This window comes from Salmo salar, chromosome ssa23, assembly GCF_905237065.1.
Source record: "Salmo salar chromosome ssa23, Ssal_v3.1, whole genome shotgun sequence".
Classification (NCBI taxonomy): Eukaryota; Metazoa; Chordata; class Actinopteri; order Salmoniformes; family Salmonidae; genus Salmo; species Salmo salar.
In genome coordinates, this window is record NC_059464.1 from 20,942,711 (window position 1) to 20,966,769 (window position 24,059).

A 24,059-nucleotide genomic window follows, 5' to 3' on the forward strand; every position below is an offset into this window, starting at 1 on the left:
GTAGTCATGGCATGTGACTTGAGGGTCAGAAATGTGTGAGTGCAGCACATTAGAGAAGCAGCGCAGGCCACATCACATCAGCCCCAATGTGTCCATGTTTTAATTACACTACTTTACACTCCTTGACTCACACATGTACACTCACATACACGCTTTGCACAGCCCAGATGTCGGATCTTCATTTTCACCGTTTTGTCGCAGAAAAAAAACGCCCTGCGAATCGAGATATTCTAATGAGCCTTGTGATTTCGACGCCTTCGCTGAAAACCTGCAGTTCTCTTTCTTTGGTCCAGTGCCAGCTATCAAAATCATCCAATCACTCTCGCGCGCACAAAACGCTAAAAGCACCAGACAGAATATTAATAAATGTCATACTGCTACGGTAGGCCTATATGTCCTGTTATTGCAACACTCAAATGTACAAAAATGTATCTAAAATGCAACCGCACACATCAACAACCCTCATTTTATATAGCTTAGTAACACAAGATAGACATTGGTCTCCTCTACGACATAGGACAAGTGTCAAGTGTATCCAAAATGTAGCTGTACAGTAGGCTGCTACACCTAAACTATATTCTACTGTAGCCTATCAAAACACGAGTTTCCATTCATACAAAGTGTCAGGTAAATTGCCACAGTAGATTTGCTGTGGTAAATGAGGAAATACTTGATTTCTATTGTATAGAATGCTTGTCAAATAGATACATCGCCCTTAGTCTGTTCAAAAAGTTGTTCCGATGATAAGACGAACCAGAGGACGAACATATCTTGAAAGACTTGGGTTGCAAGCAGGACTAAGGTAACACCAATGTCATCTTTTAGGAAGCGGTAATGAGGTGACCAATAATGGTTGCAATTGAGTTCAGCTGTGCAGGTGAATTTAGCACGTATTGATGGTTTAATGACACATCAGCTGGTAATAATCTAGTGCCATCGATGGTTGCAATAGGCCCCTTGTTATTTGATTAATGCAGCTTTCACGTGCTAGTCGGAACTAGGAACGTGGCATATATTCCAATACATTCTGTAGGCTAACTTGTGGGCCATCAGCTGATTTACAGATGTAGGCCTACTGTAAAACAATACATTTTCCTCTAGTGTGGATGCCCGCCCACGTTTTATAGTTAGGCTATGTATACTGAACAAAAATATAAACGCAACAAAAAGTCAATTGTAAAGCGTTGGTCCCATGTTTCATGAGCTAAACTAAAAGATCCCTAAAATTTTCCATACACACGAAAAGCTTATTTCTCCCAAAACAATTGCACAAAATAATTTGTTAACATCCCTGTTAGTGAGCTTTTTGACACCGGATTCAAAACTTCAAGTTTTTGCATTTAAATTATTATACAAAATTCTTGCAAACAACATAATGTTATATATATGGGGGATACACTCATCCTAGCTCTGCAGATGACACTGTGAAGAGACTCATTAGATCACTTGTTTTGGTGCTGCCAATATGTACTGTAGCTTGTTCCTGGTTGCAGGTTCAGGAATGGCTGAAAAATTGCAACACTTACTTAGAGCTAACTCCGCAAATAGCACTGCTGGCTGATTGGGAAAAGTCATAGTCAAACGATCAATAATATAATAGTCTTAGGAAAAAATGCTATCTTTAATTTACAATATGAATAAACTATGAGAATAGAAAGATTCTGAACTTTTGTGAAAGAGCACAGTGGAAAAATATATGGCAGCTAGATGGATGGTCTTTAGAGATGGAAGGGGACTAAAAACAAACGATAACTAATATATAATATACTGTGTCTGTAAAATGTATATAGTATGTATAAGCTGGAAGTAGAAGCCTAAGTATTGTTGTCCTTTAGTTTACTCCAATTAGGGTAGGGGTGGACGGGTTAGGGGAAAATATATATTTAAAATAATATATATATTTACCAAAAAAGATATATGGCATTTGGAAATGATGCAGACAATTACATTGATAGAAGCCACAATCTTTGCTGAACAAAAAATATAAACGCAACATGTAAAGGTTGGTCCCATGTTTCATGAGTTGAAATAAAAGATCCTAGAAATGTTCCATACGCACAAAAAGCTTATTTCTCTCAAGTTTTGTGCACAAATGTGTTTACCTCCCTGTTAGTGAGCATTTCTCCTTTGCCAAGATAATCCATCCCCCTGACAGGTGTGACATATCAAGAAGCTGATTAAACAGCATGATCATTACACAGGTGCACCTTGCGCTGGGGACAATAAAAGGACACTTTAAAATCTGCAATATTAAAGCTGATCTATGCCCTTAAAACATTATTAGAATAATACAATTTAAAAAACAGCGCTTTCAGCTGCCCCTGGCTGCGATTTTTAAATATGTATTATTTTCCTCCTTCAATAAAATGGGTCAAATGAAGATCCGACATTTGTACATACACTCTCTCACTTCCACAAACCACAACTATTCTAAATAATCCTGAACATCACACACTGTACTTAGTCTTACACACTAAACATCAAAGCTTAAACCACAAGAAATCACATTCGACAGAAACAAACAACACAATAAACGCTATATAGTGAATAAACATCTATTACAGTGTAACCATTCTACACATTTCTCACGTTGCACCACTCCCATCTACAGGACTCATGTGAGAAGCCGGCGTGTTATGAGAAGACGGTGACGCTGTCCAAGGAGCCCCATCACTCCCTGGGGATGACGGTGGCAGGGGGCATGTCCTCCCGCGGCTGGGATCTCCCGGTCTACGTCACTAACGTGGACCCCAACGGAGTAGTGGGACAGGAGGGATCCATCCTCAAAGGTACAGCCTGGTGACAAACCTTCTACTGTAGAACACACACAGTCCCACACACACTCAAGAGTCCACCACACACTCGCACAATACAAGCTCACACACTCTCACTCAGTCATACGGTAGATTTAAAATCCAATGTTCCGGGAAGGGAGTTTAGATATTCCTTGAATTGCTCCAATATTGGCATGATAGTTTAGTTTCTCTGTTCCGTGCAGTCCCTGCTGGTCACCACGATTCCAGAGTTGGTACTGCAGACAGGCTTCATCTGTCATGAGTTGTGTCTGTGTGACTTGTCCCTTGTGTAGAACAGACTGGTTGAGATAAACAGTCAGACTCGTGCTTAATTACCAAGGTTATTTATCCAACAGGAAACACAGAGGTAGTGCTGCGGATCAGTGCTCGCCAAATTGAGTCTAACACACATACACGCACCTCAAATTTGATTAAGTAAGTTCCAGAGGAAATGACAGGTTGCACTTTATCAGCTCATTATACAAAATCAGTCAGCTCTGAAATAGACAAACAGACGCACTTCCCAAATGATTGGATGCACTTGTGGCGCAGGCCTGTTATGGCTATGTACTGCAGTGTGTGAAAGTATAGTTGTGTTTCCGGGTGTGTGGGATGTCAGAACATCTGAGGGAGCTCTCTGTGCCGGGCCAGACATCAAAGAGCAGTGGAGGCATTTAAACCCAGTGCCTCCTGTTGATCCTAGGGATCTGCCTGAGAAAACGACAGTACAGAGAGGCCAGACAAGACCCCGCTCTACCCGTCTGTCTGTCTGTCTGTCTGTCTGTCTGTCTGTCTGTCTGTCTGTCTGTCTGAACACACAATCCCCTACGTGTGTGTGTGTGTGTGTCTAGCTAGGTTTCCATCCAATTGGTGACAGATTTTCATGCGAATATTCTAAAATCTGCATAAAAGAAAATATGTGCATTTTCCTTATTGCCGATAGAAAGTGAGTGATGACATAGCGCACACGAAATGTACTTTTTCACTTAGGTGTTCATGTACCGAATAAAAATCTATGTGTTTCCATCGCATTTTAAACTCTACAAAAACTGTTGCGTTAAATAGCAAATGTGCCTACTCTGGTCTTGGCACGTGTGCTCTAGCAGCTCGCAGATACAGTGTAGGTAGGCTAGTCTACATGATGACATTGTTATTGATAAGAGCGAGAATATTTGTATTTGTCAAACGGCAGTCAAGCATTGATCATCATGACACCAGAATAAGACCCTAGGTATTTCTTGAAAAGCAGCATCAAAATCATCACACTTTCACCATCCTGTTTATATTTTTTATTTAACCAGGCTAGTCAATTTAGAACAAATTCTTATTTACAATGACGGCCTGGCATGATGAAAAAGGCCTCCTGTTGGGACGGGGGCTGGGATTATAAAAAAAAATTATTAAAAAAAACGATGTAAGACAAAACAGACAACACAGACAGAAAACACTGGCGACAGCACAAATACAACAGCAAACAGACAATGGATGACTGTGTGTGAATGCAGGCAAACTGAAGTCAAACTGCTGCCATTTGAATAGGGCACGGTGTCATCCGCATAAAAATGTATATCAGCTGTCTCAGTATGTCTCCCAATGTTGGTGATATAGTTAATAAACAAAGGGGGATCTAAAATGTATCCTTGCAGCACACCCGAGCACAACTCTACTGTGTCCGACTTACATCTGACTTAACACACTGGGTTCGATTTGACAGGTAGTTCAGAAACCACTCCAGAGCATGACCAGTAATCCCAACACACTTCTATCTCTGCACCAAGACGGTATGGTCCACAGTGTCAAACGCCTTTGACGAGTCTATGAACACAGATCCACAATGCAGCTTCCTATCCAGGGCACAGTGAACATCATTCAAAACCTTCAAAGTCGTTTCAAAGTTGTGAAGTTCATCATAACTTATTTCATCTGTAGCCTGGTAAACTGCATGCTTTCCCCTAGTCGCAGTGGGAGGAGCACACACTAGGAGTGTGCTGACATGGCCATATTCGTATTCGTAATTGTAATCCGTAAATTGACAGTTGATAGTTGGATCGGATGATACTTGTGATCGGAGAAAACGTAAATGTTTTAATATGCCTAAGTAGATGTTGGAAAAATACCTCCATGCACCTTTATAGACCAAACAAGCTGCATATTAGACCAAACAAGCTGCATATTAGACCAAACAAGCTGCATATTAGACCAAACAAGCTGCATATTAGACCAAACAAGCTGCATATTAGACCAAACAAGCTGCATATTAGACCAAACAAGCTGCATATTAGACCAAACAAGCTGCATATTAGACCAAACAAGCTGCATATTAGACCAAACAAGCTGCATATTAGACCACACAAGCTGCATATTAGACCACACAAGCTGCATATTAGGAGCCGCAGAGTGTCTGTGTGTCTGACCTGTGTCTGTGTGTCCTCAATTTGCAGCGGGCAGACAAGTTTGCTATCTGTCAGAATGCACGTCGGCATTTCATATTCTTTTCCCTACCCCATATTCTTTTCCCTACCCTCGCCCCACTTGTTAGATATTATGCACATTGATAGCGTGATAGCAAACGTCCTTGCTATTTGATTTATCATAGTAGCAGGCTAACAGGAGGCAGAAGCAGTCTGAATTATCACACCGAAACAGAGAAGTGAAAGTGATCGGGTGAAATTATGATGGCAGTGGACATAGAAATACAGCTTCACTCTATCCAATCAGAGCAGCAGATTCAATGTAGAGACAGCCCTTCTCTTTACAGACAGGAAAACTAGCCACTTGAGTTACTTAGAAAACGCAGCACCTCACTTGACTGACTGACATGAGAAAGATGCTTGCGTGCTGGAACCTTATTACAAAAAAATACTCTGATCATAATCTTATCCAGACAATTGCCCATATCCGTTACAATACTCGCTTTGTCCGACTACTCGGCACACCACTACCACACACCATATCATCGTGTGACTCCAAGTTTACTTCGATATGTAATTATTTGCGATTCCACCACCATTCACAGATAATTCATTTGACAGACACCAAAAGATCCCACCATGTCGAACGAACAAATGATCTGTCGCCATTCATCAAATTGTACTGAAACGACCTGTTTCCATCTCAGCCGTCATGATTTTTCTTTTACAGTGTGACTTTACTCGCATTAAGACTGGATGGAAATGTGGTTTATGTGTGAGGAGAGTGAGGAAGTGGGTATGATATTGAGTGTGGTTATACCATGACCTTTATCAAAGGCCTGATTTTCACAGTGTATTCCCATGCATATCAGTTATGTGAATATGCTTGTGTATACAGCTGTCTACATAAGAATTATCCCAATTTCAACTGAGTGTATCTGCATAGTGCATCCTAATCAAAGGAGTGGATGTTGTCCTTTGAGTAAGCCTCCTCTCCAGATGGCAGCTGGTTGTGCAGTGCTGTACTGTCCAAGCCCACCTTGATTATCAGGGAGGTATTTCATGTGCAGGTGGCTCTTTGTTCCCACTGCTTTGTGTTCCTGCGGGAGGTGATTGAATATTCAAATAGGCAGACGAGACAAGTCCTTGTCTCTGGGAAGTTTTGCTTTTGAAAGATGTCAGAATGGACAGTAGTCAGGGCAACGCTGTGCTGAGTGGCTGTGCTGAGTGGTACTGTGTTCTGTCCTCCCATCTCTATGCAGGTGACATCCTGCTGAATGTGAACGGGCTGGACCTGACAGGGGTGACGCGGGGCGAGGCTGTGGCCAACCTGAAGAACACCACCTCCCCTGTGGTGCTCAAGGTCCTGGAGATGAGGCCTCCAGAAGAAATCCACCCAGAGTGCCCCTCGCCCCCCTGCCTCTCACCCTCGCCCACTGACAGCACCAAGCAGAGCCTCGCCACGCTGCCACACACTGATGACTACTCCCCATTGTGGGTGTCATGGCTGCAGTTGCCCAGGTGAGTGGCAGTACACCACCAGCTAGCCTTCTCTTATCTCATTCTCCCTCTCCTCCCTTCTCTGAAGAATGCTAATTATATACACTACACTCCAAGGTTTAGAACTCAGTCTGAACCCGGTGGCACTGTTGCCCAGACACCAATAGCCTCTTGTTTGGCATATTTTGTAGCCTTGTTTGATAGACCAACATACAGGGCCTTCAGAAAGTTTTCGTACCCCTTGACTTATTCCACAGTGTGTTGAGTTACAGCCTGAATAAAACATTCATTCGATTTTTCTCACCCATCTACACAAGACCCCATAATGAAAAAAGGAAAAATATGTTTTTGGAAATGTTAGCAAATGTATTGAACATTAAATAAAGAAATGTATTCACTCCCCTTTGCTATGACACTCTAAATTGAGCTCAGGTGCATCCAATTACAACTTGATTGGAGTCCACCTGTGGCCAATTCAATAGTTTGGACATGATTTAGAAAAAAACACAACCATCTATATAAGGTCCCACAGTTGACAGTGCATGTCAGGATGCCCTGGTGACAGTTAGTACAGAGATAGTATCAAGGCGCAAAGCGAGACCCAGATGCAGACACAGGAGGCAGATGGTTGGAGTCTTACAATGTTTAATAATCCTAAGGGGTAGGCAAGAGAATGGTCGTGGACAGGCAAAAAGGTCAAAACCAGATCAGAGTCCAGGAGGTACATAGTGGCAGACAGGCTCGTGGTCAAGGCAGGTGGAATGGTCAGGCAGGCGGGTACAAAGTCCAGAAACAGGCAAGGGTCAAAACCTGGAGGACTAGAAAAAGGAGAATGCAAAAAGCAGTTCGAACGGGAAAAACGTTGGTTGACTTGGAAACATACAAGACAAACTGGCACAGAGAGATAGGAAACACAGGGATAAATACACTGGGGAAAACAAGCGACACCTGGAGGGGGTGGAGACAATAACGAGGACAGGTGAAACAGATCAGGGTGTGACAGATAGCCAAGGCCCTGACAATAAAAGAAGTGATGAGTGTTGTGTATTTTGACATTGAGAAAGCTTATGATACCATGTGGAGGGAAGGGTTGTTCATCAAGTTGAGTGCGTTGGGGGATGTCTGTTCGATCGAGTCATACAGGTTGGGGTCAGAATTGTCAATGGGGTTTGAAGTGGACAATGGTACTCCTCAGGGAAGTGTGGTTAGTCCGGTGTTGTTCACCCTGATGATATGGCATATTTAAGGAGGTGGGACAGGGAGTGGCCTTGTATACCGATGATGGGGCTATATGGAAGAGAGGTGGGAATGTGAAATATATGATGAGGAAGATGCAAGAAGCTGTGGGAGTTGTGGAAGATTGGTCTCTAACATGGGGGTTTAGGATGTCTGTGTCCAAGTCGTGCTTTATGGTGTATTCTAAGAGGAAGGTTAAAGATGTTAGGCTGCAAATATACAGATATAGGTAGGGTGTCTGAGTTTAAGTACTTAGGTATGTGGTTTGATGAGAGGTTTACGTAGAAGAGACATGTTGAGCATAATGAAATTAAGTGTAGGACGGTGCTGAACCTCATGAGGGCAGTGGGAGGATATGATTGGGGGTCGGATATACAAACACTGTTTTATGTATTGTTTGTACCAGGCATTGATCAGGTCATTTTTGGATTATGGGTTCTTTGTATATAGATAGGCAGCCAAAACGGTACTACAGCGCCTGGAAAGGATACAGTCAAGAGCCCTGAGATTGTGTGTGGGTGCCTTCAGGATGACACCTGTTGAGGCATTGCAGGTGGATAGTGGGGAAATGCCACTGAGGATAAGGCGGGACAAACTTGATTTAGCATACTGGGCGAGGTTGAAAGGGAGTTCAGAAGGACATTCTGCGGTCACGGCAACTGGGGAATGCTGGGTGCAAGGAGTGGGTAAGCAGATGATGTATGGGTGGACAAATCGGGAAGAAGGTGGTAGAATATGGACAGGGGGAGAGAGAGATGGGGCTGACAATTGCATTGGGGAACGTTCCTCCATGGCTGTTTCCGAAACCAAGCGTAGATGTGGACGTGATTGAGGGCAGGAGAGAATGGGGTGAGGACGTGAGACGGTGTGTGGAGAGATATATAGAATCAGTTGTATTTGTTTTTAAGGATATATACAGATGGTTTGAAAGAGCCAATCAGTGGTAGGGTGGGGGCAGGGGTGTATATCAGTGGGGGTCAGTGCCGTTTCAGATGAGGGAGGACACATTTTTTTCCATGAGCATGGCCTTATTTCTATTACAGCATATTGGATGAGTGTTATTCATATTACATTCTCCCAGTTAAATGTAACAGCGATAGGTTTAAGCTACTACATGAAACTCAAATTTTCCCTGTACCCATCATGAGGTTTCTACAACCTAGTCTATGAATGAAAGTTTACAAGTAGGTGCACACAGGTCTCAAATCTGTGTGTAATCATTAGTCCAACAGTTGCCAATGAGAGTTTCGATTGGACAAATTCAGTTATGCTTATCCCCGTTTTGTTCCGTTTGCTTCTGTTTAAGACAATTTCTTTCAACAGAATGGGTGGAATGAGTACACCCCTGATCACGCGTAAACACAGTTCACAGTTTCATAGCAGCCATGTTGTATTCCTTCTCGCATCTACGTTATATGCTCTCCTCATTTCACCTCTTCCTGTTGCTTGTGGACTTCAATGCCCAAGACATCAGGTGTATGTGACCATGCGAAAAAACCTTTCCAAGCCAAACTGCTACACACAGCCTACATACTGTAGTTGTCACCGTATTACCCAAAGTCAGGGTTGGAGAGAAACGGATTACATGTAAGGGATTACAAAAAAAACGAACTGCAATCTGTTACCAGCTAAAATATTGTAATCAGACTACAGATACTTATGAAAAATTTGATGATTACTTGAAGGATTTTGTTTTCTCAATGACGTTCAAATCGGCATCGAAATAAGGCGCACATCTACATTTGTTCAACGTGAGTGAGTCTGACCATAAATCAGAGATCGCTATGATGACACACCGAATGGGTTTGATGGATCTCGGGAAATGAGCAGGAATAAGCTTTTGTAGCCTACAGTCGAAGCTATGTCTTCCAATGGTGTGACTGCTGTCGGCAGCCAAAGACTATCCAACTTGAATAAACGCTTGGAGGTAAGGATGACACCGATGGTGTAGTCTACGGCGATACGGATATCCCTTATTATTGATATCTACATAGCGCATTGATGTGAATCACACATTTAGCTATTTGCGCCTTACGGATTGTGGTTATTATGGATAGCTGTCCACAAATCTAAATGTGTATTTGAACCCAATAAGGGTTGAATTCAATAAGTTTAAGCTGCCTATCAATCATTGTTTTTGAAACCAGTGGACAGCCAGTGAAAAATGTGCTCTTGCAACAGCTGTATCGTGCGGATCCCAGCCTATGGAATAAAAGTGAGGCTTTTATTAATCAATCTAATTCATGTTGATTAAAAAACATAATCCATAGGCCTAATAGACATATGCTCAAACTCACACACTTTTGATAGACTTAAAAAAGGGGCAATCTGTAGTTGCTACATCCATTTTCGGATGTATATATTGTGGTGCCTTTGACTGTCATCAAATGTGAAGACTGTTATTTTATTAAATCAATTCTATATGTGTAATTATTATTACGTGATTAAACTAATCATGTAAACTTTAATTAACTGGGAAGTTAGGGCACCACAGGAAAATGTCTATAGAGTCTCTATTTCCCGAATCGACTCTTCAGATATTTTCATATCTTATCGAGTGCAGTCTTGTATTAATATTACCTCATCTGTTCTCATTACTGAACGTTACAAACCCTTGGATATCTGCACAAATCCTAGCCTAAATCATGAATCATCGATATACAAATTGGCTTAATTATAAATTCCTTTGAGTACGTCTGGGACCTGTTGGATCGGAGGATGAGGGCTAAGGCCATTCCCCCCAGAAATGTCCACGAACTTGCAGGTGCCTTGGTGGAAGAGTGGGGTAACATCTCACAGCAAGAACTGGCAAATCTGGTGCAGTCCATGAGGAGGAGGTGCACTGTGGTACTTAATGCACCAGGTACTGACTTAATTTTGACCCCCCCCCCATCCATTTGTTCAGGGACACATTATTCAATTTCTGTTAGTCACATGTCTGTGGAACTTGTTCAGTTTATCTCTCAGTTGTTGAATCTTATGTTCATACAAAATGTTTACACGTTAACTTTGCTGAAAATAAACGCAGTTGACAGTGAGAGGACGTTTCTTTTTTGCAGAGTATGTATATATACTGCTCAAAAAAATAAAGGGAACACTTAAACAACACATCCTAGATCTGAATGAAAGAAATAATCTTATTAAATACGTTTTTCTTTACATAGTTGAATGTGCTGACAACAAAATCACATAAAAATAATCAATGGAAATCCAATTTATCAACCCATGGAGGTCTGGATTTGGAGTCACACTCAAAACTAAAGTGGAAAACCACACTACAGGCTGATCCAACTTTGATGTAATGTCCTTAAAACAAGTCAAAATGAGGCTCAGTAGTGTGTGTGGCCTCCACGTGCCTGTATGACCTCCCTACAATGCCTGGGCATGCTCCTGATGAGGTGGCGGATGGTCTCCTGAGGGATCTCCTCCCAGACCTGGACTAAAGCATCCGCCAACTCCTGGACAGTCTGTGGTGCAACGTGGCGTTGGTGGATGGAGCGAGACATGATGTCCCAGATGTGCTCAATTGGATTCAGGTCTGGGGAACGGGCGGGCCAGTCCATAGCATCAATGCCTTCCTCTTGCAGGAACTGCTGACACACTCCAGCCACATGAGGTCTAGCATTGTCTTGCATTAGGAGGAACCCAGGGCCAACCGCACCAGCATATGGTCTCACAAGGGGTCTGAGGATCTCATCTCGGTACCTAATGGCAGTCAGGCTACCTCTGGCGAGCACATGGAGGGCTGTGCGGCCCCCCAAAGAAATGCCACCCCACACCATGACTGACCCACCGCCAAACCGGTCATGCTGGAGGATGTTGCAGGCAGCAGAACGTTCTCCACGGCGTCTCCAGACTCTGTCACGTCTGTCACATGCCAGTGGTGAATTTGCCTATCTTGGTGTTCTCTGGCAAATGCCAAACGTCCTGCACGGTGTTGGGCTGTAAGCACAACCCCCACCTGTGGACGTCGGGCTATCATAACACCCTCATGGAGTCTGTTTCTGACCGTTTGAGCAGACACATGCACATTTGTGGCCTGCTGGAGGTCATTTTGCAGGGCTCTGGCAGTGCTCCTCCTGCTCCTCCTTGCACAAAGGCGGAGGTAGCGGTCCTGCTGCTGGGTTGTTGCCCTCCTACGGCCTCCTCCACGTCTCCTGATGTACTGGCCTGTCTCCTGGTAGCGCCTCCATGCTCTGGACACTACGCTGACAGACACAGCAAACCTTCTTGCCACAGCTCGCATTGATGTGCCATCCTGGATGAGCTGCACTACCTGAGCCACTTGTGTGGGTTGTAGACTCCGTCTCATGCTACCACTAGAGTGAAAGCACCGCCAGCATTCAAAAGTGACCAAAACATCAGCCAGGAAGCATAGGAACTGAGAAGTGGTCTGTGGTTACCACCTGCCGAACCACTCCTTTATTGGGGGTGTCTTGCTAATTGCCTATAATTTCCACCTGTTGTCTATTCCATTTGCACAACAGCATGTGAAATTTATTGTCAATCAGTGTTGCTTCCCAAGTGGACAGTTTGATTTCACAGAAGTGTGATTGACTTGGAGTTACATTGTGTTGTTTAAGTGTTCCCTTTATTGTTTTGAGCAATATATATATATATATAGATTCTTGAAGAATATAACTTATAAATAAATGCCTCATGAGCTTAGTTGAACTGTCACACTCCATGAGAACCCAAAATATAAGCTTGTTTTTCTCCAATGTTTGTAAATACTGTAAATGTAAACAACCACTGTATAGCCTCATAACATGGTTAAAACAATTTTGATATCATGGATGGTCAGTTCTTGCATCCATAGCTCTGTCTATTAATCTGAGAGTGGTTACATTTCTACAGGCCCATCCCTCAGCTTTTTACCAAAACAGAGGCTGGATTTGCCCATTAAACAGCTGCATATTATCAAGATATCAAAGTGTCACCAACAATAAGGTAAATAATAGGCCTATAGCAAATGCAGCAAATGACATTCATTTTTCACATGTAAATAGCACTTTCACTAGTGCTCAAAGCATGCCATTACATGAGCGCAGCATTTATTGTTCAACTCAAATCAATGAGCCCAATCAGCCCTCCATGACAACAGACTCATGAACAACAGAGTAGGGCTGGCTAATAAGTCCTTAGTTTTGGGGTCATGCTCAGGTAAAACAATTTGTCGAATCTACACTTCCATATTTCCAAGTCCTATTCTTGAAGATCAAGGGGTATAACATTTATTGTAATGACTGGATTTCTGATAGTCTTTGTTTTTTAATGTAAAGATATAATTTAATCATATTATTATATATAGTAGAAAGTGATGGGTTAGAAGAAGCCTACATAACCAACCCATAAAGTCAAATGTAACATCCATATATGGCCAGATATGTAAACTTTAACATTGATTTATCTTGCAATAGATGTAATTTAATTGGTAACATACATTTTTGTCTTCTTCTAATGCCTCTTAAAGGGAAAGTAATCTAAAAGTAACTGAATGTAATCAGATTACGTTACTAAATTTGGGTAATCCAAAAGTTACATCACTGATTACAATTTTGGACAGGTAACTAGTAACTAACGGATTACATTTAGAAAGTAACCTACCCAACCTTGCCTAAATTGTCATATTCAGCAAAGCTAATAGAGCTAACACATTAGTAAACCAGTAAGCAGTTACACTGGCGGGCCCCGGTGGCAATAAATTAGCAAAACCAAAAGCTTACCTTGACTTGGAATAGTTCCATTGTTGTGTTGGATAGTCATAACCTGTTTGAGCAGGGTGTTTTAGTAGGATAAACTAGATAGCTGCTAAGTAAGTGAAACTGGAAAAAAATTACTCTCTCTCCATTTCTCTCTTGCTTCTTCATTTAGGAAGAAATTAATTTGTTCAAAACTGTTCAACTATTTTCTTTCTCTCTCTTTGAGTCAACTACCACATTTTATGCAGTGATAGCTAGCTGTAGCTTATGCTTTCAGTACTAGATTCATTCTGTGATCCTTTGATTGGGTGGACATGTCAGTTCATGCTGCAAGAGCTCTGATAGGTTTGAGGACATCCTCCGGACGTTGCCGTAATTACTGTGTAGGTCTATGAAATGGTGGTGAGGACCATGAGCCTCCGAGGTTTTGTATTGAAGTCAATGTACCCAGAGGAGGACGGAAGCTAGATGTCCTCCGGCTACACCATGGTGCTACCCTACAGAGTGCTGTTGAGGCTACTGTAGACCTTCTTAGCAAAATAGTGTTTTAATCAATTATTTGGCGACGAAATTATATTTAGTAGTTTTATCTAGGATAACTTTTTAAATGTTTTAAAATTCAAACATTTATGAAATTCACTGAGGAGGATGGTCCCTCCCCTTCCTCCTCTGAGGAGCCTCCACTGGTGTATATCCCAGATTTAAATGTTAGATTATGTTAGCGGTTAACTGATTATATGTCAGTGTATGCTGCCGAGTTGATGGCCATGATTATAGGTTTGAGATGGGTGGAGGAGGTGAAACCACTCAGTGTTGATCTGCTCTGATTCGGCTGCAGTGTTGAGCAGTAGTGTTACGACGGGCAGACCGGATAGGGGAGACTTGTTTGTGGAGATGATGGTGCTGTTAATGGGATTGGAGAGGATGGGAGTGGTGGTAAGCTTTTTCTGGGTTCAAGCCCATGTGGGTGTGGAGAGTAATGAGAAGGCCGATGTGGTGTCTAAGAGTGCTGTGAGGAGAGAGGGGGTAGATATTCAGGTCACACTGGGATGTAGGAGAGAGGAAGTTGTGTGGAGTAAGACTACGGTTTAAGCACACAGGTTTGAATGCCACATTGTGGATGATAGGGATACCTGAAACAGGTCTGTGTGATGAGTGTTTAGTGGAGGAAACGGTGGAGCATGTGTTTATATTTCTATCTGTATGACGTAGATAGGGAGAGTGTGTGAAAGGGTTAGAGAGGCTGGGCGGGGGTTAGGGTTTAGGTGGTGTAGTGGAGGGAGAGAAGTGGTGTCTAGGGCTATATTTTACTTGGTTAGAGGAACAGGGCTAATGAAGATACTTTCATGTAGGTAGACCATTACTGGCCTCACACTCCAGTACAGAAGATGGCGGTGTATGTATCTAAAAAGTTGGATGTGATTCACTAACCAAATCCCAAAGGTGAAGTGCACGTCAGAGCAGAAACTATACTATGAAGTCCAAGGAACTGTCCGTATATCTCTGAGATAGAATTGTGATGAGGCATAGGTTTGGGGAAGGGTATAAAACAATTGATATAGTGTTGAAAGTTACCAAGAGCACAGTGGTGTCTGTCATTGGGTATTGGAAAAACAAGGAACTACACACGCTGCCTAGAGCTGGTTGTCCTACCAAATTGAGCAACCGGACAAGAAGGACCTTGGTCAGGGAGGTGACCAAGAACCCAATGACCACTCTGACAGAACTACAGAGTTCCTTGGCCACGATGGGAGAACCTGACAGAAGATCAACAGTCTCTACAGCACTTCACCAATCTGGGCTTTAAGGGAGAGTGGCCAGACAAAAGCCACACCTAAGAAAAACGCACAACTGCACGCCTCAAGTTTGCAAAAAGGGACGTGAAAGACTCAGAGCATAAGGCAAAAGATGCTGTGGCCTTATGAGACAAAAATGTAATGCTTTGGCCTGAAAGGCAAAGCTCTATGTCTGGAGAAAACCAGGCACAGCTCATCACCCGTCTAACCCTATCCCTACTGTGAAGCATGGTGGTGGCAGCATCATGCTATGGGGATGCTTTTCAGACACAGGGACTGGTAAGGATAGAGGGAACAATACATGGATCCAAATACAGGCAAATCCTTGATGAGAAGCTGCTTCAGAGTGCAAACGATCGTAGACTGGGGTGAAGATTTACATTCCAACAGGAAAATGACCCCAAGCATACAGCCAAAGCAACACTGAATGTGAAAGTCCTCGAGTTGCCTAGCCAAAGCCCAGACTTGAATCCCATTGAACATTTGTGGAAAGACTTGAAGATTGCTGTTCACCTCCAACCCCCATCGAATTTAAGAGCTTGAGGAAATCTGCTAGGAAGAATTGGGGAAAATCCCCAAATCCAGATCTGCAAAGTTGATACAGGCATACCCAAGACGACTCAAAGCTGTAATCACTGCCAGTGGTGCTTCTACAATGTATTGACCCAGGGGTGTGAATACTTAAGTAAATTATATATTTATGTATTCAATTTGCAATCAATTTGCACAAAAAATATCTAAAAACATGTTTTCACTTTGATTATGGGGTATTATGTGTAGATGGGTGAGAAAAATATTTTACTCATTTTGAATTCAGGCTGTAACAACAAAATGTGGATTAAGTCAAGGGGTATGAATACTTTCTGAAGGCACTGTACTTGATGAGCTGATCAACATAGCTTGTTATTTGAGTGAGGGCCTCCATGAAAAGCACAGGCCAACAACAGAGGGTACAGAGAGATCTCAGGATGTACAGACTACATTACAAGGCCGATATGGGAGAGAAGGGGAGATGGAGGTTGATGACAGAATGATGAATAGACACTACTGTATACATCGTCAGGCTTTATCTCCATGGCCTTCACTGTCTCTTGCTCATCCTCACATCCCAGTCTCAGACATTGGTCACTGACACTCTCATCCCCTGTCCCCCCCTCCCTCCCTTTCTCCTCATTCTCTTTTAAGCAGCTTAGGGTATTAATAAACCCCTCCAATCGCTCTCTTTTGGACAGAGGTCAGACTAGCAGAGTGAGGGGTATTCCTGGTTCTCATTAGATCTGCCACTGCTGGTATAAAAGCGCTCTTACTGTAAAAAATGTATAAAATACAGGAGTAGCTAAAACTCAATTTCTCCCCAACCAGCAAAATGTATAAGAAAAGGGGAAACCAACTAGTGAATCACCATGGGATTTCAGTCCAGACGGGCAACGCTTCTAACAGGATTTGAATGTAATTTTCACTCACCCCTGGGCAGTGTGAGAGACTGATACTGAAATCACTCCCTTCTCAGTGCTGTATTTTCACAGCTCTGCCTTACCTGTGGGGAAAAGTAATTTCCCCATTCTCATTGGATGACGGCCAAGCAGTTGTTTTTTCTGACAGACTTCCACTGGACTCTGCAATCTCACTACTGCATACAGTATGTGCACATAGTAATGGCTGGGCACACATGCTGGCGGCAGTCTAGAGATTTCCTAAGCTCTGTTTTTGTCCTTTGCAGGCACCTGTACTGCTGCAAAGATATTGTGCTGCGCCGGAGCGCCTCTGGTAGCCTAGGCTTCAGCATCGTGGGGGGGCAGGAGGAGGTCAACTGCAATCAGTCCTTCTTCATTCGCTCCATCGTGGAGGGCACGCCAGCCTACAACGATGGCAGGATACGGTACGGACTACAAAACCTAGGACACACACTGGCCAAATAACCTATATAACTGGCTAATGCATGTCTGCTGAATCTTCTATTTTTCTGTGATAAATGATATATAGTATTGGCCTAATCATTACAGTAGTCTTGTATTTACACATTACAAGTGTTGCTCTATGGGTCTCCTGTACTAGACTGAGTCCATCTCCGTTTGTCCATCTCTGCATTAACCCCTTCTCCTCTCTCTCGCTCGCTCTGTGTGTGTAGGTGTGGGGACATTCTGCTGGAGGTGAATGGAAAGAGTACGTGGGGGATGACCCACACAGCCCTGGTGCGTCTACTGAAGGAGCTGCGGGGCAGAATCACCCTGACCATCGTGTCCTGGCCAGGCAGCCTGCTGTAGCCCTGCTGTAGTCGCAGAGCCATGGGGAGGGGCCAACACTGACCAAGGAATGTGGGTGGAGCTTTAGACTGGCTTACAATGCTGAGCCCTACCTGATGGGAGGGGCTTACACTAGTGATGTAGCTATGGAAGGCGGACCTTAGAACCCTGACTCCCGATGGACAGCTGAGACTTTGGGGAGTTCAGAGGGGGGCCAATCAACCATGTGACAGGAGTTTGACCAAACCCCCCCGAGACACTGAGCTGCGAGGATGTGGATCTGTGGCCCTACCCCTGGTGGCCCTACCCCTGGTGGGTGGTTGGATGGGGAAACAAGTTGCCAATTCCATTAGTTCTATGTTAGAGTATGCATTTAATTGGACTCGCATTTCTTTACTGTAACTGTTGGATGTAAAAAAAAAAAGGAAAAAAAAGAATACTGATTCAAGTACTGTTTCTCTTTCTTTTCACGTTTGTTTGATGGCCTTTGAATATATTCTTCGTTATGTTTGTACTGACAGTGGCTTTAATCTTCATCTGTTGAGACTGAGGACACATTGCCAAGTAGTCGTCTGTGTTGAGATGTTTTCAGAAGCTGTTGCTAAATTATCAAACCACTGGCAAAAAAAGTATAGTAAAAAAATTAAGTAAAAATGTGTTCATAATCTGTTAAAAGTAATATTAAGGTAAAATTGTGGAGGCCTTACTGATTTTCCTACTTTTGAGAAAAAAACTAACTAACTGACTTGGTTTCTGTGTGTGTTTCCGTGGATGAGTCTGGTCTAGGACCATCGAACACAGTTCTGTCTCACGCTTCGGCCTACGTAGTATATCTGATGGTACCTTTGGTGAAATAATCAATAAAGTCATTTGAAAAGGACACTTGTCAGAGCTTTGGCGAGGGTTGGGGTTCACGTGAAATGACCTGGGATAAGATATGCATTTAACACAGCTCACTCAAATTTGAACCATTCAACTTAGGTCCAGTCAGCTCCTTTATCCAAACATATCTCTTAAATTCAATAAAACAAAACACGTCTCTCAGATGACTCAAAATATACAAGTTGTATACAACGTATACATAAAACAATGCTTTGGGTTTTTCACCTTCAAAGTGAACTGAAATATATTAGAGGAGCAGTCCAGTCTCTGATATGTTAAACAGAATGCCTGAGGGTCACAGCGGGTCCCCATATTGGCTGGTGAGAGGAACAGAGAATCACTCTGTGGGCTCTGACTGGTTCTCCTGGTCAGCAGAGAGTTCCTGGCTGGGCTCCTTGTCCTCTCTGCTCCTCTTGACTTTCTTGTGTTTGTGTCTTCGATGACTGTCCCCCTCCTCACTCTCATGTCTCCTCCTGCTGCTACTGTTAACACACAGACAGACAACCACTGGTTACTTACACTGTCTACCTGAACATGTCAGTGTCTACTGTGTGTTAAGAGTGTGGATGTGTGTTGTACCTGCTTGAGGACTTGTGTCTCCCCTCCTCTTTGTCTCGGTGTCTCTTCTCTCGGTGTCTCTCTTCTTTCTCTCTGCTGGATCTCTCGTGGTGGTGGCGGTCGTATCCTCTCTCCCCATAGTCCCTGTGCCGGTGCCGATCCTCCTCACTGCAATAACAACTCACTGGTCAATAACCACAAAACACTGCTTCCTCGCTGAAACATTGAGCCTTCTTATTGGACAATGGACACCACAGTGGCAAAGAAATGGTGATAAGCCAGATAACATGATTCTATTGGCCCATTTTCTCTGCTCTCTCCTCGTGTGTTACAGGGTCGTTTCTATAGAAAGGCTGGGCCCAGGCGATACCAGCACCTTTACCCAAAGCGCTGTTTGGTTTTAGTTTAATAACATGGTGTGGTACAGCCTTTGAGGAACACAAAGCCCCCCCTGTCCTCCTGTGACCTTTAGATGAAAGCAACAGCAGCATCCCCCCTATCCTCTGGACTTAAAACCAGCTCCATTATTTACTGGAGGACTCCTGGTCCCACAGGGCCATGCACTTTCACACCATCATTCACTAACTCACACCTTCCCTCCCCTCTCACGACCTCAGCAGTCTCTCTGACACACACACACACACACACACACACACACACACACACACACACACACACACACACACACACACACACACACACACACACACACACACACACACACACACACACACAGTGGTGGGGTGTTTTTTTATGCTGCAGAGCTGCAGGTACGACACAGTGACAGCAGCTGAAACAGGTATTCACCTCCAGTCTTCTAAAGCAGGGGTTTAAAAAAAGATGTCAAGGACTATGGCGATATACCGTATTTTACTATACAGTACCAGTTAAAAGTTAGGACACACCTGCTCATTCCAGGATTTTTCTTTATTTTTACTATTTTCTACATTGTAGAATAATAGTGAAGACATCTAAACTATGAAATAACACATATGGAATCATGTAGTAACCAAAAAAGGTGTTAACCTCTCTAGGGTCGGCGGGACGAAATCGTCCCACCTACGTAACAGCCAGTGGAATCCTGTGGCGCGTTATTCAAATACCTTAGAAATGCTATTACTTCAATTTCTCAAACATATGACTATTTTACACCATTTTAAAAGACAAGACTCTCGTTAATCTAACCACACTGTCCGATTTCAAAAAGGCTTTACAACGAAAGCAAAACATTAGATTATGTCAGCAGAGTACCCAGCCAGAAATAATCAGACACCCATTTTTCAAGCTAGCATATAATGTCACAAAAACCCAGAAGACAGCTAAATGCAGCACTAACCTTTGATGATCTTCATCAGATGACACACCTAGGTCATTATGTTATACAATACATGCATGTTTTGTTCAATCAAGTTCATATTTATATCAAAACCCAGCTTTTTACATTAGCATGTGACGTTCAGAACTAGCATACCCCCCGCAAACTTCCGGTGAATTTACTAAATTACTCACGATAAACGTTCACAAAAAGCATAACAATTATTTTAAGAATTATAGATACAGAACTCCTCTATGCACTCGATATGTCCGATTTTAAAATAGCTTTTCAGTGAAAGCACATTTTGCAATATTCTAAGTAGATAGCCCGGCATCACAGGGCTAGCTATTTAGACACCCAGCAAGTTTAGCACTCACCAAAGTCAGATTTACTATAAGAAAAATGTTATTACCTTTGGTGTTCTTCGTCAGAATGCACTCCCAGGACTTCTACTTCAATAACAAATGTTGGTTTGGTCCCAAATAATCCATAGTTATATCCAAACAGCGGCGTTTTGTTCGTGCGTTCAAGACACTATCCGAAAGGGTAAAGAAGGGTGACGAGCACGACGCATTTCGTGACAAAAAAATTCTAAATATTCCATTACCGTACTTCGAAGCATGTCAACCGCTGTTTAAAATCCATTTTTATGCCATTTTTCTTGTAAAAAAGCGATAATATTCCGACCGGGAATCTGCGTTTAGGTAAAAAGACGAAAGAAAATAAAGCATGGGGTCGACTCGTGCACGCGCCTAAGCCCATTGTCCTCTGATCGGCCACTTGTCAAAAGCGCAAATGTGTTTCAGCCTGGGGCTGCCTCGATATCATTCAGCTTTTTCCCGGGCTCTGAGAGCCTATGGGAGCCGTAGGAAGTGTCACGTTACAGCAAAGATCCTCAGTCTTCAATAAACAGAGACAAGAAGAACAAGATCTTGTCAGAGAGGGCACTTCCTGTAAGGAATCTTCTCAGGTTTTTGCCTGCCATATGAGTTCTGTTATACTCACAGACACCATTCAAACAGTTTTAGAAACTTTAGGGTGTTTTCTATCCAAAGCCAATAATTATATGCATATTATAGTTACTGGGCAGGAGTAGTAACCAGATTAAATCGGGTACGTTTTTTATCCGGCCGTGTCAATACTGCCCCCTAACCCAACAGGTTAAACAAAATATGTTACATTTGAGATTCTTCAAAGTAGCCACTCTTTGCCTTGACAGCTTTGCCCACTTTTGGCATTCTCTCAACCAGCTTCATGAGGTAGTCACCTGGAATGCATTTCAATTAACAGGTGTGCCTTGCTAAAAGTTAATTTGTGGAATTTCTTTCCTTCTTAATGCATTTCAAATCAAATCTAACTTTGTCACATGCGCCGAATACAACAATTGTAGACCTTACCGTGAAATGCTTACTTACAAGCCCTTAACCAACAGTGCAGTTCAAGAAGAGTTAAGAAAATATTTACCAAATAAACTAAAGTAAAAAAATAAAAAAAATAATTAAAAACACAATAACGAGGCTACATACAGGGGAACCGGTACCAAGTCAGAGTGCAGGGGGACAGGTTAGTTGAGGTATTTGTATGTGACTATGCATAGATAATAAACAGCGAGTAGCAACAGTGTACAAAACAAATGGGGGGGCGGGTCAATGTAAATAGTTCCGTGGCCATTTGATGAATTGTTCAGCAGTCTTATGGCTTGGGGGTAGAAGTTGTTAAGGAGCCTTTTGGTCCTAGACTTGGAGCTCCGGTACCGCTTTCCAAGTCTATGACTTGGGTGCCTGGAGTCTCTGACAATTTTATGGGCTTTCCTCTGACACCGCCTATTATATTAGGTCTTGGATGGCAGGAAGCTTGACCCCAGTGATGTACTGGGCCGTACACACTACCCTCTGTAGCGCCTTACGGTCAGATGTCGAGCAGTTGCCATACCAGGCGGTGATGCAAACGGTCAGGATGGTCTTGATGGTGCAGCTGTAAAACCTTTTGAGGATCTGAGGACCCATGCCAAATATTTTCAGTCTCCTGAGAGGGAATAGGTTTTGTCATGCCCTCTTCACGGCGGTCTTGGTGTGTTTGGACCATGATAGTTCGTTGGTGATGTGGACGCCAAGGAACTTGAAACTCTCGACCCACTCCACTATACTATAGCCCTGTTGATGTTAATGGGGGCCTGTTTGGCCCACCTTTTCCTGTAGTCCACAATCAGCTCCTTTGTCTTGCTCACATTGAGGTAGAGGTTGTTGTCCTGGCACCACACTGCCAGTTCTCTGACCTCCTCCTTATAGGCTGTCTCATCGTTGTCAGTGATCAGGCCTACCATTGTTGTGTCATCAGCAAACTTAATGATGGTATTGGAGTCGTGAGTGAACAGGGAGAACAGGAGGGACTAAGTACACACCCATGAGCCAATCAGTTGTGTTGTGATAAGGTAGGGGTGGTATACAGTAGATACCCCTATTTGATAAAAGACAAAAAGTCCATATTATGGCAAGAACAGCTCAAATAAGCAAAGAGAAACGACAGTCATTACTTTAAGACAAAGGTCAGTCAATCGGGAAAAAGTCAAGAACTTTCAAAGTTTCTTTAAGTGCAGTCGCAAAAACCATCAAGCGCTATGATGAAACTGGCTCTCATGTAGACCGCAACAGGAAAGAAAAACCCAGTTACCTCTGCTGCAGAGGATAAGTTCATTAGAGTTACCAGCCTCAGAAATTGCAGCCCAAATAAATGCTTCACAGAGTTCAAGTAACAGACACATCTCAACATCAACTGTTCAGAGGAGAATCAGGCCTTCTTGGTCGAATTGCTGCAAAGAAACCACTACTAAAAGACACCAATAAGAATAAGAAACTTGCTGGGCCAAGAAACACGAGCAATGTACATTAGACTGTTGGAAATCTGTCCTTTGATCTGATGAGTCCAAATTTTAGATTTTTGGTTCCAACCGCCGTGTCTTAGTGAGACGCAGAGTAGGTGAACGGATGATCTCCAGCATGTGTGGTTCCCACCGTGAAGAATGCAGGAAGTGGTTTGATGGTGACACAGTCAGAGATTTATTTAGAATTCAAGGCACACTTAACCAGCATGGCTACCACAGCATTCTGCAGCGATACGCCATCCCGTCTGATTTGTGCTAGTGGGACTATCATTTGTTTTTCAACAGAACAATGACCCAACACACCTCCAGGCAGTGTAAGGGCTATTTGACCAAGAAGGTGAAGGAGTGATGGAGTGCTGCATCAAATGACCTGGCCTCCACAATCACCCGATCTCAACCCATTTGAGATGGTTTGGGATGAGTTGGACCGCAGAGTCAAGGAACAGCAGCCAACAAGTGCTCAGCATGTGAGAACTCCTTCAAGACTGTTGGAAAAGCATTCCAGGTGAAGCTGGTTGAGAGAATGCCAAGAGTGTGCAAAGCGGTCATCAAGGCAAATGGTGGCTACTTTTGTTTAACACTTTTTTGGTTACTAAATGATTCCATATCTGTTATTTCATAGTTTTGATGTCTTCACTATTATTCTACAATGTAGAAAATAGTAAAAATAAAGAAAAACCTTTGAATGAGTAGGTGTGTCCAGACTTTTGACTGGTACTGTAAATCAGTATTGATGCACA

The 24,059-nt window shown here is 43.0% G+C and overlaps 2 protein-coding genes across 10 annotated transcripts in view; one reads left to right on the forward strand and one right to left on the reverse strand.

Moving 5' to 3' along the window:
* Positions 1 to 18,563, forward strand: part of lnx1 (ligand of numb-protein X 1) — a 68,752-nt gene extending 50,189 nt beyond the window's left edge. For all 5 annotated transcript variants that reach the window (XM_014168982.2, XM_014168981.2, XM_014168985.2 and 2 more), the window contains 4 exons: positions 2,612 to 2,789; positions 6,469 to 6,727; positions 17,161 to 17,319; positions 17,569 to 18,563. In XM_014168982.2, the coding sequence (XP_014024457.2) occupies positions 2,612 to 2,789; positions 6,469 to 6,727; positions 17,161 to 17,319; positions 17,569 to 17,704 (732 nt within the window). In that variant the 3' untranslated portion in view covers positions 17,705 to 18,563. The remainder of the gene's footprint in view (positions 1 to 2,611; positions 2,790 to 6,468; positions 6,728 to 17,160; positions 17,320 to 17,568) is intronic.
* A 97-nt stretch (positions 18,564 to 18,660) lies between these two features.
* Positions 18,661 to 24,059, reverse strand: part of LOC106584116 (pre-mRNA 3'-end-processing factor FIP1) — a 49,332-nt gene continuing 43,933 nt past the window's right edge. For all 5 annotated transcript variants that reach the window (XM_014168986.2, XM_014168989.2, XM_014168988.2 and 2 more), the window contains 2 exons: positions 19,145 to 19,291; positions 18,661 to 19,047 (listed from right to left, as the gene is read on the reverse strand). In XM_014168986.2, coding sequence (XP_014024461.1) covers positions 18,903 to 19,047; positions 19,145 to 19,291 — 292 coding nt within the window. In that variant the 3' untranslated portion in view covers positions 18,661 to 18,902. The remainder of the gene's footprint in view (positions 19,048 to 19,144; positions 19,292 to 24,059) is intronic.